A 15,433-nucleotide genomic window follows, 5' to 3' on the forward strand; every position below is an offset into this window, starting at 1 on the left:
TGATCTCATTCTACTCATCTCTTCCATCCTTCCTTTCTTTAGAGAGTTCCACATCTACTGTGTGTGTGTGTGTGTGTGTGTGTGTATGCACGATCCACAAATAAGAGAAAACATTAGATTTATCTTTCTAAGTCTGCCTTAACTTGTATAACACAATGATTTCCAGTTACATCTATTTTCTAACAGATAGCACACTTTTATTCTTCTTTATAACTGAGTAAAATTTTATTTATATATACCATATTTTCTTCATCCATTACTTTGGCTTTTATTTATTTGTTTATGTGGTTCTGATGTTATTGAGACAGGGTCTCACGTAATCAAGGCTGAACTTAAACCTGCTGCACAGCTGAGGATGACCTTGAACTCCTGATCCTACTGCTTCTGTGACACAGTCCTATTCCACAATGCCTTGCTCCAATTCTTTGTTGATGAACACTTATTCCATAATTCAGCTATTGTGAATGATGTGCTAACAATCATCAATGTGTAAGTATTGCTGTGATGTTGATTTAAGGTATTTCAGGTATATACTGAGGGCTGTTCGTCTGGGCCATACAGTGGATTCCTTTTTAACTTCCATACTCTGGCTACACTGATTTACATTCCTATCAGCAGTATATAAGGGCTCCTCTCTTTCTGTATCATTGCCAGCATTTTCAGCTATTTCTTTTCTTATGATTGCCAGTCTGAGTGGGATAAAAGAAAAAAGAAAAATTTCGGTTTCACCATAATCTTCTCAAGCCATTGTTATATGTATAGTTTGTCCTTGACTGAAATAGCAATACATGGTATGAACAAATATATTTCATTTCAGAGCCTGAGAATTTAGTGTATATACCCTCCTATGGCTATTTTGTTAATTCTTTGTATCTTCTTTCTTTGTCTTAGAAGGGAAAACAAGGATCCAAATGGACATCTCCAGATGGATAATGCTAAGTGATTTTTAATAATGTAATCTCTCCTGTGGAGGTGTTACTGGAAATTTTGGGGAATGCCACCTGGTCTACCACATGTTAGTTACCAGGGCATTGGGGTTCTATCTCTTGATTCTTAGTTTCATTAACAATAAAGTTTAAGAATGGATCCAGAAAAGAACATGAGGAAAACTTTATCAATATTTAAAAGAAACACCCCAGGGCAGGCAAGCTGCAAATCCCAGCAGCTGCCCAGAGGGGGAATATGAAGAAGAAGAAGAGAGAAAAACCATGCCATTTGTAAGCAGCCACCTGGCCACAACTGTGAGCTTCAGAGAAAAAAAATGAGAAAGTGTAGAGTGTCTGAGAAAACATGAGCAGACATTAGGACGTATCCAAAAGAACAAAAAAGAGATAAAAACAAGAAAAAAGGACAAGTTAGACTTTCCCAAGTCATTCAGAAAAGTGAGCAGGCTTAGGGTATCTGGAGGCCCATGTCTCATAAGCAACAACATCTGGGGTGGGGTTTCCAGGAAAGAACAATGTGTTATCTCTGAAAGATCAGCAAGAAGGAAAGACGGAAGGACAAGGAAAGGACCTAAGACAACACAAGGCCATTATTTTAGGGAAAACCCTACAGAGGGAGGTCTCTATAAGAATCAGAGCCTCTATCTGTTAGCATCTGGGGCAGTTAATAGGGTAGAAAGGGGAGGGGTTACATCTGGGGTAGTATAGAGTAGAAAGGGATAAGAAAGAGGTTGATAAGTTTCCTGTTTTGGTTGGCAGTTGGCGTTTACTGGGGTAACTAGTAAGTAGTTAAAGAATCCTAGGTGATCAGGTGATTGATAACTATTCTTCCTGGCTGGCTGTTATTTGAAGTCAACAGGGCAGGGAAGACAAGAATCTAGAGTAACAAGTTACTTTAGATTTGAAACAAAATTACCGAAGTGACTAGAATTGTCAAAATTGAACCACGATGAATCTGCTTCACAAAGTGGAGTGTCCACCGCTACAATTCTTGGTATAGATAAGAGGAAGCCGGACACAGTTGTCATTCTTGTAGCTTTTTCCTGTTGGAAAAGGGGGGCATCCTCACTGGGAGGTCTTAGGGAAGTTTTTGGTACCAGAAATTTTGGAAGAGAAGGATGTTTTTGACATCTCTTTTGTCAGTGTCCTGGATAAAAAAAGCTTAGTCTTTGGCAGGCTCATTAAAGGGGTAATTATTCCTTCCATTTCTCACATGGCTTAAGATGAATCCACCTTCCCGAGGCAAGGATTTGGCTAGGTGATTGACTGGCTCAACTGGATTAGTACTTATGTTTTGGGAGGTTTGGAATGTAATGTCTCTACCCACACCCAGAAAATAGTTTTCTTTTAACAGGTTTCCCCAGATCCCTGATCAAGTCTCTCATAGTAGAGGTGTGTTTCTGATGTTATCAGAAGGGAACAAAGTTGTCAATCCTACCTAGACAGTACTTACAGGTAAGGACAATGAATACTTCTCATGATGAAGTAAAAACTCAGTTCCCTTCTTGGTTTGACTAATAACCCTCCTCTACAGATAGATTTCTCCTGGCACCTGGTAGAAGGGATTATATTCAATTTTTGATATTCACAGAATAGGGTATCTCATTAGCTTAAAATTGGGTAAATCTGTCTGTCTTTTTTGGATGTAACTATAGTGAACTATTATCACATTATTGTCAGTCCTTTTATGTTCTTATCTGTAACATCAATACTGTAACTGAATAAGTTGACCATGAGTAATTAAAATTGAAGACCAGGGCTAGCACAACCTGTGGGCACTGTAACTTATTTAAAGCTATGCTACCATTGTCTTAAGTTTGAATAAGAAGCACAGTGTTTCTTTTTATTTGTACTGGACCCTGAAAATTATATAGACAGTCCTGCTGATGCTTAATAGCTCCTGTATGCTCAAGAGTTAACATTCTTCCTTATCTGTTAATTACCCACCATTTTGCAGAACAAAGAGGCACAGTTTTCTTTATTAGCTGTTCATTGTCCCCTCTCCTCCAATTTTCCCTTTACTGTCAATACCACACATTTTGAAGGTCCTCAATAACACCTGACGTTGAGTAGAGTCTTACACGACAGAAGGAAGCACCATTACTCTTTCTGGAAGAGGCACAACGAACCTTCCTATTACACAGGAGATCCTTGGCCAAAGGCTCTCCAGAAGTGCCACTTACTATGTCTACACCCCCTTTCCATAGCAGGAACAGTGTCAACAGATTGTGCAGGAAGCCTCTGCACTCGCTCATTGTAACTCCAGCCCCCATCTGCTCTGATGTTAATTCAACAATTTTCCTCCTTTCATCTCCCCCACCTCTATTCTCAGCGGAGCAGCTTGAATGAGGCTGCTGAATGGAAGCGAGATCACACCTTTCTCCTCTCAGAGGCTTCCTGTGGCTTCCCATTCCACCTGGCCCTTGAATATGTGAGGTGTTTACTGGCTGAGAACTGGTCCCTTTTCTCTCTCTGGGAAGCTCTTGCCCTGGATATCTTCAAGGTGTTCTCTCATCTTCTTCAAAGGCTTTCTCAAATGTTACTTGCCTATTCTGACATCCTACCTAAAATTTCAAGGGAACTTATCTTCCTGTCATCTTGCATAGCAACCATTATACCTCTAACCTGCTTTGATTCTTTTCTCTCTCCTCATCTAACACATGTGTAATTTGCTTATATTTGAAACTTATTAAATTCAATTTTTATAAAATCTGAATTTTTATGCATTTGTTATAGATATAGATACGAGAATGGCATCTGGCGCTCAGTGGATACTAAATAAACACCCATTGTGTAAATGTTTGAACTGAGGACAAATGCACCTCCTGCATGATAAAGGGCTGGTTATTCTCCTCCTGATACACACATTCCTTGCCCAACTGCATCCCTGCTTTGGATTGGATTTCACATACAGGTCAAGTTGCTTCTCTGTGGCCTGCCCTTCTGGGGAGGGAATTGATTTACTTAAGTTGTGCTTTGGTCTAGTACTTGAATCAATCATTTTTTGGAACAGTATTGAGGTTTCAGAGTAGGCCCAGAGGCTACGAGTTCCCTTATATTGATAAAATGACATCATTTGGAACATTCCCTCAATACCAGGTTAAAAGACTTAAGAGTTTCTATGGCTCAAGACTGTGAGCTCTTTCTTAGGGTCTGACATAAGCCCTGCTAATTTTCTGTGTGTTGCCCCTGAATATGAGCTGCTGCCTCCAAAGAAGCCTTATTCTTACTCTTTCCCTTGCTTTTATAAATGTCATCCAGGAAATACTGTTTTAAAAACTCTGATATGTGACATATGTATTTTTTTTTCATTTTAAATGACAGCGGATAAACATTTTCAGCTAAGTGGCAGAATATAAGATTAACTAAAAAAAAAAAAAAAAAAACTAGCTCTCCTATACACAAATGACAAATGGGCTGAGAAAGAAATCATGGAAACAACACCCTTTACAATAGTCACAAATAATATAAAGTATCTTGGGGTAACTCTAACCAAGCAAGTGAAAGACTTGTATGACCAAAACTTGAAATCTTTGAAGAAATAAATTGAAGAGGATATTGGAAGATAGAAAGATCTCCTTGTGCATGTGGGTCAGTAGAATTATTATAGTAAAAAGGACCATCCTAACAAAAGCAATCTACAGATTCAGTGCAATCCTCATCAAAATTCCAGCACAATTCTTTACAGACCATGGAAGGATGATTCAATTTCCAACTTCATGTAGGACAACAGCAACAACAACAAAAACTCAGGATAGCTAAGAACTGGTTTCAAGCTGTGCTACAGAGCTATAGCAATATAACTGCATGGTATTGGCATAAAATGAACACGTTGATCAATAGAATCAAATTAAAGATCCAGACATAAATCCAAATGCATATGAACACCTGATTTTTTGATAAAGAAGCCAGAAACACACACCAGAAAGAAGACAGAATTTTCAGTAAGTGGGATTGGTATAACAGGATGCCATTTAGAAGAATTCAAATAGATGCATTTTTATCACCCTGCATAAAGCCCAAGTCCAGGTGGGCTTCAACATAGAGCAAAATACACTGAACCTGATAGAAGAGAAAGTGGGGAATTGCCTTGACTGCATAGGCACAGGGACAGCTTCTTGTACAGAACACCAATAGTGCAGGCTGAGATGAACAATAAATGGAGCTGAGAAACCTCTGTAAGGCAAAGGACACCACTGTAGTTGGGTTCTTTCTGTCTGGCCCATTAGTTCCCACAGTCACTTATGAAATTACAGTCTGTGGCTTAAGATTAAATGTAATTATTTGGCCAATGACTCAGACATATTACTGGCTAGCTCTCTCTTATAAATTGACCCATTTCTATTAATCTGTTTATTGCCATGAGGCTGTGACTTACCGGTAATGTTCCGGCATCTTACTTCTTCAGCAGCTTCAGTAGACTCTGTCTTCTTTGTATCTTTGTTTGGATTTCCTGTCTAGCGATATTCTCCCTGGCCATTGGCCAAATCAGCTTTACTTATCAAACAATAAAAGCAACACATATTTGTAGCATACAGAAGGATTTCTACATCACACTACCAATAAGACAAAATGGCAGCCTAGAGAATGGGAAAAGATTTTCACCAACTCTGTATCTGATAGAGTTCTACTATACAAAATATATAAAGAACTCAAGAAGTTAGACATCAATAAACCAAACAATCTAATTAAAAAATGGGACACATATCTAAAGAAGGAATTCTCAATAGAGGAATCTCAAATGGCTGAGAAACACTTAACAAAATGTTCAACATCCTTAGCCATCAGGGGAATGCAAATCAAAACTACATTAAGATTCCATCTTACACCTGTCAGAACGGCTAAGATCAATAACACAAGAGACAGCTCATGCTGGAAAGGATGTGGAACAAGGGGAACACTCTTTCACTGCTGGTGGGAATGCAAACTTGTGTAGGCACTGTGGAAATCAATATGGTGCTTCCTAATCAAATTGAGAATTGATTTGCCTCAAGATCCACCTATACCAATCCTGGCCACGTACCCAAAGGACACTACATCACAAGGACACTTACTCAATCATGTTGATTGCAGCTTTATTCATAGTAGCCAGCAACTGGAAACAACCTAGATGTCCCTCAACAGAAGAATTGATAAAGAAAATGGGGTATATTTATACAATGGAGTATTATTCAGTGTTTTAAAAATGACATCATGAAATTTGTAGGCAAATTGATGGAATTAGAAAACAAATCATCCTGAGTGACATAACCCAGGCTCATAAAGATAAATATGGTATATATTCACTTATAAGTGCATATTAGCCATTAAGTAAAGGATAACTAAGCTATAATCCAAAGACACAGAGTTAAGTTAAGTTAAAAAGAAAAAAAAAGTAAAAAGGTCAAGAGGAGAATGAATGGATTCCCCCTGGGAGGGGAAAATAGAATAGATTTTACAGGTGCACTGGTGGTAACAGGAGTGGGAGGTGTCAGGTTAAGTGAAAGATGGGATGAAGGGAGAGATGACTGGAATTGGGAGGTATTTGGGGGTGGTGTGGAAATCTGGTACATTGGAAAGTCCACATTATCTATGAATGTGATCCTATTGAGGGTTCCCAGTAATGGGGGATATGGAATCTCAACTGGCCATCTCTTTTCTTTTTCCTTTTTTATTTTATTTTTTTTTAATTTAAGTGAATAATAATCTTGTTTTACATGTCAATCCCAGTTCCCTCTCCCTCCCTCCTCCCATGCCCACTCCCCCCTCATAACCCCCTATCCTATTCCCTTTATGTTCCCCAAGGAGGGTGAGGTCTTCCATGGGGGAATTTCAAAGCCTGTTACATCATTTGGGGCAGGGCCTAGGCTGAGAGAGTATCCCTTTATGTAGAATGGGCTGCCAGAGTCCATTTATACACTAGGGATAAATACTGTTCTACTACTAGAGGCCCCAAAGACTGCCCAGGCCTCCTAACTGACACCCACATTCAGGGGGTCTGGGTTGGTTCTATGCTGGTTTCCCAGTTATTAGTCTGGGGTCCATGAACTCCCCCATGTTCAGGTCAGCTGTTTCTGTGGGTTTCTCCAGCCTGTTCTTGACCCTTTTGCTCATCACTCCTCCCTTTCTGCAACTGGATACCAGGAGTTCAGCTCAGTGTTTAGCTATGGGTGTCTGCTTCTGCTTCCATCAGTTACTGAATGAAGGTTCTAGAATGACATATAAGGTAGTCATCAATCTCATTATAGAGGAAGGGTATGTAAAGTAGCCTCTCCACCACTGCTTAGATTCTTCATGGAGTCATCCTTGTAGGTCTCTGGGCATTTCCCTAGTGCCAGATTTCTCTTTAAACCTATAATGGCTCCCTCTATTATGGTATCTCTTTTCTTGCTCTCCTCTATTCTTCCCCAGAATCAATCTTCCTGCTCCCTCCTTATCTCCCCTCCTCTTCTCCCCTTTCCTTTCTCCTCCACCTTTGCTCCCACTTTGCTCTGAGATCTTGACCCTTTCCCCTTCACTGAAGAATTGAGTATGTCTCTTTTAAGGTCCTCCTTGTTTCCTAGCTTCTTTGGAGGTGTGGATTGTATTCTGGTAAACCTCTATGTCTAATATCCGTATATGAGTGAGTACATACCACGTTTGTCTTTTTATGACTGGATTTCCTCACTCAGGATGGTCTCTTCTAGTTCCATCCATTTGCCTGCAAACTTCAAGATCCCAGCCACCGCCACCCCCCACTTCCTGGCTGAGTAGTACTCCATTGTGTAAATGTACCACATTTTCTCTCTTCATTTTTCAGTTGAGGGGCATCTAGGTTGCTTCCAGGTTCTTACTATTACAAATAATGCTGTACAAACATAGTTGAACAGATGTCTTTGTTGTATGAGTGTGCATCTTTTGGGTATATCATTGACCATCTCTTATAGCCAGGCAAGGATTCCAATGGAGGGACTGGGTTGCATTCAAATGAGTTGTTAGCAAAGGGAATCCCATTGAAATCTCCAAAGAACCCAGGATGATGCTAAGACAAAGGGTTGCTCTCTGCAAACTGATAGTGGGACTCCATTGCCAAGGATAATATCCATACAAGTCATTGAACATGGAGAAGTTGAGCTGGTACCTACATGGGACCTTCACTCCTGTGTTCTAGTCTCTTTGTTATGAGAAGGTACTCTGCATGAAAGAGTAACATGGACACCAACCCAGCCACAAAACCTTTGACCTATAGATTTATCCTGCCTGCAAACTGTGTTAGGGCAATGGTGGAACAGAACATATGGAAATAGCCAGCCAATGTCTGATTTGACTTAAGGCCTACTCCAGGAGAAGAAATTAATATACTACACTGCTTAGGTAGTCAAGAACCAGAGAATAGATAGCCCAGAGGTCTAGGGTAAAATCTGTTATGGGCATTTTCCCGCCAGCCTGGTCCCTCAGTCACATGAGTCCCAAATGAACATGGAGACACTATATTAATTATGAAACTGTTGGCCAGTGATTAGCATTTCTTATCAGCTAGCTCTGTCTTAATTATTAACCCATAATTACTACTATATGTATTTCTACATGGTCTTATCTTACTGAGAATGCCATATTCTTGTCCTCTCTTCCCGAGATTACATGGTGACTCCTCCCTATGTTTTCTAGAATCCTCCACCTCTCCTAGTCCCACCTATCTTGCTTCCCTATTGGCCAACAGTGCTTTATTCATTAAATGACGTCTCCCTTCAAAAACCAAACATGACTGCTCTAAAAATAAAATAAAATAAATAATTCCTAATGATATACTTATAGATCAGTGCCTTATCCAGGCATCATCATCAGATAGACTCCTTCAGCAGAAGATGGGATCAGATGCAGAGACCTGCAGCCAAATATTATGTGGAGACTGAGTCTAAATTGGAGGTGTCTATAAATTCCTTTCCTTAGTGTTTAGGAAATCCTGCAGAAGATGAGGCACAAAGATTATAGGGGCCAGAGGGCATAGAAGACACCAGGAGAAGAACTGATTCAACTAAGCAAGGTGTGTATGAGCTCACAGAGACTGAAGCAGCAAGCACAGGGTCTGCCTGGCTCTACACCAGGTCCTCTGTGTATACACTGTAGCTCTTATTTAGTATTTCTATGGGACTCCCAACTATGTTAATGGGTGAGCCTCCAACTCTTGTGCCTGCTCTTGTGACTCTTTTCCTCCTGTGGGGTTGCCATGCCCAACTTTGATATGAAAGTTTTTGTTTCATCTTATTACAGTTTAATTTGTCAAGTTTGGTGGCTATCTCTTCGAAACCTGTTATTTTCTAATGAGAGAGTGAAAGGGAGTGAATCTGGAGAGAAGGGGAGGTAGAAAGGAACTGGGAGGATTAGAATGAGGGGAAACTGTGATCAATAAAAAAATAAATAAATGTCAGAGTGATGAGAAAAGGACCAATCAGGCAGACAGGGTTTGGGCTCTAAAAACAGGCAGTTCTGATTCTGGGCTTTGGCTAGGAATGTCAGACATATTCTGGCCAGAATCACTGATTCATGTCTTGGTTTCAATTCTTTTCTGGCCAACAAATAAACATGTCAGAAATGTATCATCTGGAAGCACTGGAGTGTACTGGTATTCACGCTCCAGCTATGGGAACAGAAAGATGCATGTACACCTGATGAGTGGCCCACAAGAACTGACCTCATCATCTCTCTATGTCTCAACCCAGCCTTTGGAAAATCCCCCAAATAAACATCTTCATGGTGTCCATCTCTGGGAACTTTCTCTGCTATGCTGAGGCTCTGCTTGCTTTCTCTAAAATTCCCACTTATGAACCCTCAGTGGAGAGTCACAAATAGATGTCTTATAGAAGATCGACACACCATTTTGGTAGATCACAAATGGTAACCCAGAAGGTGCTTAGAGTCTTTTACTTCCTTCTCTATGTTTCTGGTGAGATTCTAGGGTGGTTCCTATGAATGAAAGATCCTGAAGAGGAGAGGTACCTTACATGCAACATTCTATGATTCTGATTAACTGACTAGAACTCCAATGACTGTGATATGTCAGAATGTTGCACATGAAGAGACCAAATATAATTTTTCTTTGGCTACCATTATCCACCTTGTTAGCCATTCCTTTCCTGCCCCTGTGTCTGACCTGACATCCTTGTGACTACCAGGTCAAATCTTTTGGTCTACCATCTGAGAAGACCATCAGCTTCCATCAACCCAAAACCATCTGAGGCTGATAGCTGATAGTGGGTTTCCCCACTTTGCTGTAGTTGCCCACCGATGTTTTCATTGTATTAGGAAATGAAACTATTAGATGTTTTTAGTATATTAGATAAGTGTCTGAGGTCTGATTTTGCTTGTTCTGTTACTGTTAAAAGTTCATGAAATGGTTGCCATCTTAGAACAAGGAATTTGGGGTACCTTGAATCTGTGTCCTTGGACCATAATTACTCATATTTGGCTCCAGATGTGCTTGTCCCCTTTGAGGTAAGAGTTGTGATTTTATACTGCTACTCTGAAGGTGACCTGTATGCGATCATAATCTGATGGGGCAGAACCAGGAGCCACTAGGATTGCATGAGGGACTTAGGGCATGTTTTCGCTGTGAATGGGGTTTCTGGTGAGGTATCTAGAAACATTCAGGTTTGTAGGTGGAAAATGGGAAAGGCCTTAAGCAGTTGTTAATTATACTGGAGTCCTTCTGTCTCAGCTGGTGAAATGTTTTTAACCAGATCCCAAGTGGCTCCTCTCCCTTCTCATATGCTTAGAGCCCTTCCTGTCTTTCTGTCCTTTGGCTATGCTAGTGCATTCCAAGAATCTCCAGCCCTCAGTACAGTGAAATCAAATTTTGATATTGTGCTTTTATTCCTTTAAATTAATTTTCTAGATTGAGAGTGTTGCTCAGTTGGTACAGTCCTTGCCTAGCGTACCTGAAGCCCTGAATCAATTTTCAGTACTTTAAAAACTCGGTGAGTGCCTGAAATCTCAGCACGTAAGAGGTGGAGGCAGAAGGATTAGGAATTCAAGGTTGTTCTCAGGTACATAGTAAGTTTAGGTCAAGCAAGGTGACATGAGACTTTGTTTCAAAACAAAACCATTTTCCTCCTGTTATATTTTTTTCCATAAGCTCTGGATATGAATTGTGATGGTTCAGGAATAAGAGTATGGTGGTTTGAATAAGGATGGCCTCCACAGGCTCACATATTTGAATGCTTGGTCCCCAAGCATTTGGTTAGTAGAACTGTTTGGGAAAGATTATGAGGTGTGACCTTTGAGATTTCAAAAGCTAGTTTGCTGTCTCTCTCTTTCACACATTCTCTTCCCCCTTTATGCCCACCTGCTGCTGACCTCAGTGCCAAGATGGTGATGGATTTTATTACCCTTTGGAACCATGACCCCCAAATTAAATGCTTTCTTTTATAAGCTGCATTGGTCATGGTGTTTTGTCAAGGTGATAGAGAGGTAACTAAGGCAAAGAGATTGAAAAAAAATCCCAATGAGACTAAAGTACTAAAGTTTTTGAGACTTTGTATCCCTGGAACTGTGGTCTTGGACTAGTGGTGGTCCTCCTGCCTCCCTTTCCTGAGAGTTGGGATTGCTGGCATGTGCTGCCATCAAGCCTGGCCGAAGAGTCAAAGTGTTAACCCCACCAAACAAGACTTAAGACCACCAACCCAAAATTCAACTTCAGAATTTGGGTTGGGGATCTTGCTCTGCTGAGGCCTCCATTCACTAAGTGAGAATGAAGATCACCACCCAAATAAGGTCAATTAAGCCAGCTTTATTTACCATGCATAGGACTGGCTCTCCAAAGAGGGATTTGAGGGAGCAGTGTGGGTGAACTTTTTAGGCCTCCTTTTATATGGGGAAAAAAAGTGCAAACTGGGGATTTTCAGAGGAATTTGGTAATGTAAGGACTTGGCAAGCAAATTACAGAAGCAGACAGCAGATAAGATTATTTGACAGATGATCTTGGCAGAACATCTCAGGATTCCTTGGCATCTTATCAAGCTAGAGTTCAGGGTATTTTCAAAGTGTGAGTCAAACTTGGTAAGGTGGGGAGCATGTCAAATTCCATAAGTAGGTTAAAGCACGGTCAGACTTGCCTTTTACAGTAAACAGGAATGAACTTATGCTGACCTTGTAACAAAATGGTTTACAACCTTAAGATGGAGTCAGGCTGGTTCAACAAAATCCTGACTTGGCGTTAAAATGAACTTAAAAGTCTTCTGAGAAAAATCCTTAAAAATAAAAACATTTGGTAATTTTTTTTTAAATATACACATTAAGAGCTTTTATCATGAATCCTGAGTCAAAAACTTGTAACTAGGAATGCTGCTGATAAAAGCCACAACACTAGATTGTTTACCCTATTAGAAGACTCTTACCTGCTTCCTCTCTGAACTCTGAGAAACTGAACTTGAAAAAAATGATCTATCCAACACATTTCAGACATAGAAGATGATAAATGGCAGCAGCATGATGTTTTTAAATGTCGTCTTTTCAAAACACCTGAAAATACTTTACTTTCTTAGAGGGACTTATGGAAGGTGAGTGGGATTGAGAACTGCATGGTTGTCAACTGGTCTTTCCTGAAGAAAATTCATAGTGTGAAGATTAAACTAAGGTTGTGGTTGAGTTTCAGAGGATCAACAACTCCAGCAGGAGAGGAGGAAGGATCCAAAGCATCAGGGAACACCAAGGATCTTGAAGACTGAGGCATAGAGAAATCCCTGCAGGTAGCCACATGGTTTTATAATCACATTTAGTAATCAGAGTTGAATTCATGATCATGCCTGGCATCAGAGAAGTCTGAGAAACAGAGGCTTTTATTCTGAAGCAAAAGAAAAAAGAGGTAAGAATTGACAGGAAAATAGCAGACAGTACCACCCAGGATGAAATACATTGTCTCATGATTAAAATCTAGATGAAGTGGATGGCTTCCCCTACATTATACAGTGCTAAAACGACTATATAAAAAAATGCTAAAAGCATACTATGTAGCTAAATAAGTGAAGTGAATTCATTTTCTAGAACAACTTGATAAAGTTATTAGAAGATTTTAGTAGTCATCATTGTGTATGTGTGTGCGTGCGTGCGTGTGTGTGTGTGTGTGTGTGTGTGTGTGTGTGTGTGTGTGTGTATGTGTGTATGTGTGCACTTGGCTATGCAAACTAGAGGAGGATATCAGATATCCCACACTATCATTCTCCACATTATCCCTTTGAGACAGACCTTCTTACTGAACTTGGAGGCTGGTGGCTAGTAAGTTTTGGTGATCCTTCTCCTTATGACTTTTGCTCTTATACTCTGCGAAGGCTACAAACTGTTGAGTGGTCATGCCCAGCTTTGCATGTTAATGCTGGGATCCCAACTCAGGCCAATTTACACATCAAGAGTTTGTAGAAAACAAATCAAAGACAGAGGAGAATTTAATGATATAATAAAAAATGTTGAGGATATAGATGCCCACATACATATTTTTAGCTTCAAATAAAATTAATTACAACAATGTACTTGGCCTCAAAGAAAGTCATGATAAATGAACATAAAAATTATGATCTCTTTCCTGCAGTGTGTAATTCTGATAAAAAATTGTTCAAAAGTAATTTTTTTTTAAAAATTCTATGCACTCCTTGGTTAGGAAATAGGACAGGAAGGGAGGTAGTAAAAATGTCCTAAAATTCAAATAAATTCTTAGTCATACTCATCTTTTGAGGGGTTTGTTTACTTTTGACTTTAAGAAGATCTAATGATTCTCAGAGTCCAAGAGTTTCTAGAAGAAGGGAGCCAGGAGGTAGTGGCACATGCCTTTAATCCCAGCACTTGGGAGGCAGAGGTAGGCGGATCTCCGTGAGTTTGAGGCCAGCCTGGTCTATAAGAGCTAGATCCGGGACAGGATCGCTCCAAAGCAATACAGAGAAACCAGAAACCCTGTCTCAAACAAACAAACAAACAAACAAACAAAACAAACAAACAAAAAGGGAGAGACTAGGAGGCTTGAGTATTATTCCTTCAGCAGATTAGGTTGGCTGAAGGTATCTTTTCCCTGGTCATCAATGGTTTCTTTGTGACATTGTTTCAAAATGGGAATTGGTATGTGAAGACAGGATGCTAAAGTTTACAGAAGTCTCTCACAATGCTGATTCTGATTATTGTGTTATATTATGTAACAACATGAAAGCTGAGTTCACAAATGTAAAATAAAAATTTCCTGACAAGCAGTCATCAGCAAAGAACCTTGCTTTTGCAGCAGCTCAGGAAAGCTGAAATTTATGACACCTTGTAACCACTGACAAATACAAGGTCAGAGTTCTGTCTGCCTGGTGTGTTCCATGCAAGACCCTGTGGAATTGAGTTAGTTTTTCATGTCAAATTTCATTTTGTCAAAATATGGAAGTTATTATTGCCAGGGATGTAAGCTCTGCTGGGTGACAGGAGCCTTTGCTCCTTCAGGTGTTTTTGCTGACCTCTCCCACCCACCATGGAAGCTGATTGGCCCACGCAGATGCTGGGGCCACCAGAGGAGATGTACCATTGTCATTATTTACCTTTAATAATTATGCTTCTGCTTAGGACATGTTGAAATGAATGTTGTTCATTTTTACATTATAATTGTACCATCTGGAATATATTCTGAGCCTGATTGAACAAAGATTATCATTTTCTTGGAAGTTTAGAATGAAAACATCCAAGGAAATCAGTATCGGAGGGTGCTGACTCAGGTTTGTTCATCACAGAGATATTTGAGGAAAGCTTGTTTCAGTTACTGTTTTGGGGAACATTGCACTTAGACATTTACTGAAAGTGAAGTTTGTTTGCCATTAGCCTGAAAAGAAGAAAAGTTTAAATAAATGCCACAATTTAACAAAAATAAAGCCAAAAAATAAAAATAAAAAAAAAAAAAAAAAAAAAAAAAAAAGGAGATGAAAAGGGGCAATGAATATAGGAAAAAATAAGATATTCTTCTGATTGGCAATTCTTCTCATTTACTTGAGATAAATCTGGGTATAAGCCAGAAGATAAATTTCCTCCCAAAATCCTCCTTGAAGCTTTTCTTTGGAACTCTTTGGGCTGTATGTAGAGTATTTGAGATTATGTGTGCAAACAGCCATGTGATTAGTGTGCAAGAATCAGCCTCATTTTCAGTGCTGAGGGCTTTGAACATTTTAGATAAGTGCTTTCCCACAGCCCAGGAGTATTTTTGGAACAGTCTTGTTGACTGGCTTCAATGAGCATCTCAATTATGTAAATCTTTCTGGGAATGAGAAAGCTGTGCATTGATTCCTATCTATGGGTGGAGAGATGGTGGTGGAAAAGAAATACAATAAATTCCCCAGTCAGAGACATACAGTTACTACTACTATTTATTAATAACTTTCCCTTTTCCCCTCTTCTGCAGCTTCAACGGCTACAGGAGAATATACCACTATTCTCAGGGCTTTTTTTTTTCTTTCTTTTTCTAAAATTCAATGTGCTTTCTATAACAGGAGAAGTGTCGGGAGTCACACAGCCTAGTGTTCGAT

At 39.7% G+C, this 15,433-nt stretch overlaps 2 gene segments (V, D, J or C); both read right to left on the reverse strand.

Moving 5' to 3' along the window:
- The window catches only part of LOC127230430 (T-cell receptor alpha chain C region-like), a 445,562-nt gene that overhangs the window by 211,773 nt on the left and 218,356 nt on the right, over positions 1 to 15,433 (reverse strand).
- Positions 1 to 15,433, reverse strand: part of LOC127230429 (T cell receptor delta constant-like) — a 175,465-nt gene that overhangs the window by 133,830 nt on the left and 26,202 nt on the right. The window contains 1 exon segment of the C gene segment in view: positions 361 to 378. Within this exon segment, the coding sequence occupies positions 361 to 378 (18 nt within the window).

This window comes from Phodopus roborovskii, unplaced genomic scaffold, assembly GCF_943737965.1.
Source record: "Phodopus roborovskii unplaced genomic scaffold, PHOROB, whole genome shotgun sequence".
In the NCBI taxonomy this organism is placed as follows: domain Eukaryota; kingdom Metazoa; phylum Chordata; class Mammalia; order Rodentia; family Cricetidae; genus Phodopus; species Phodopus roborovskii.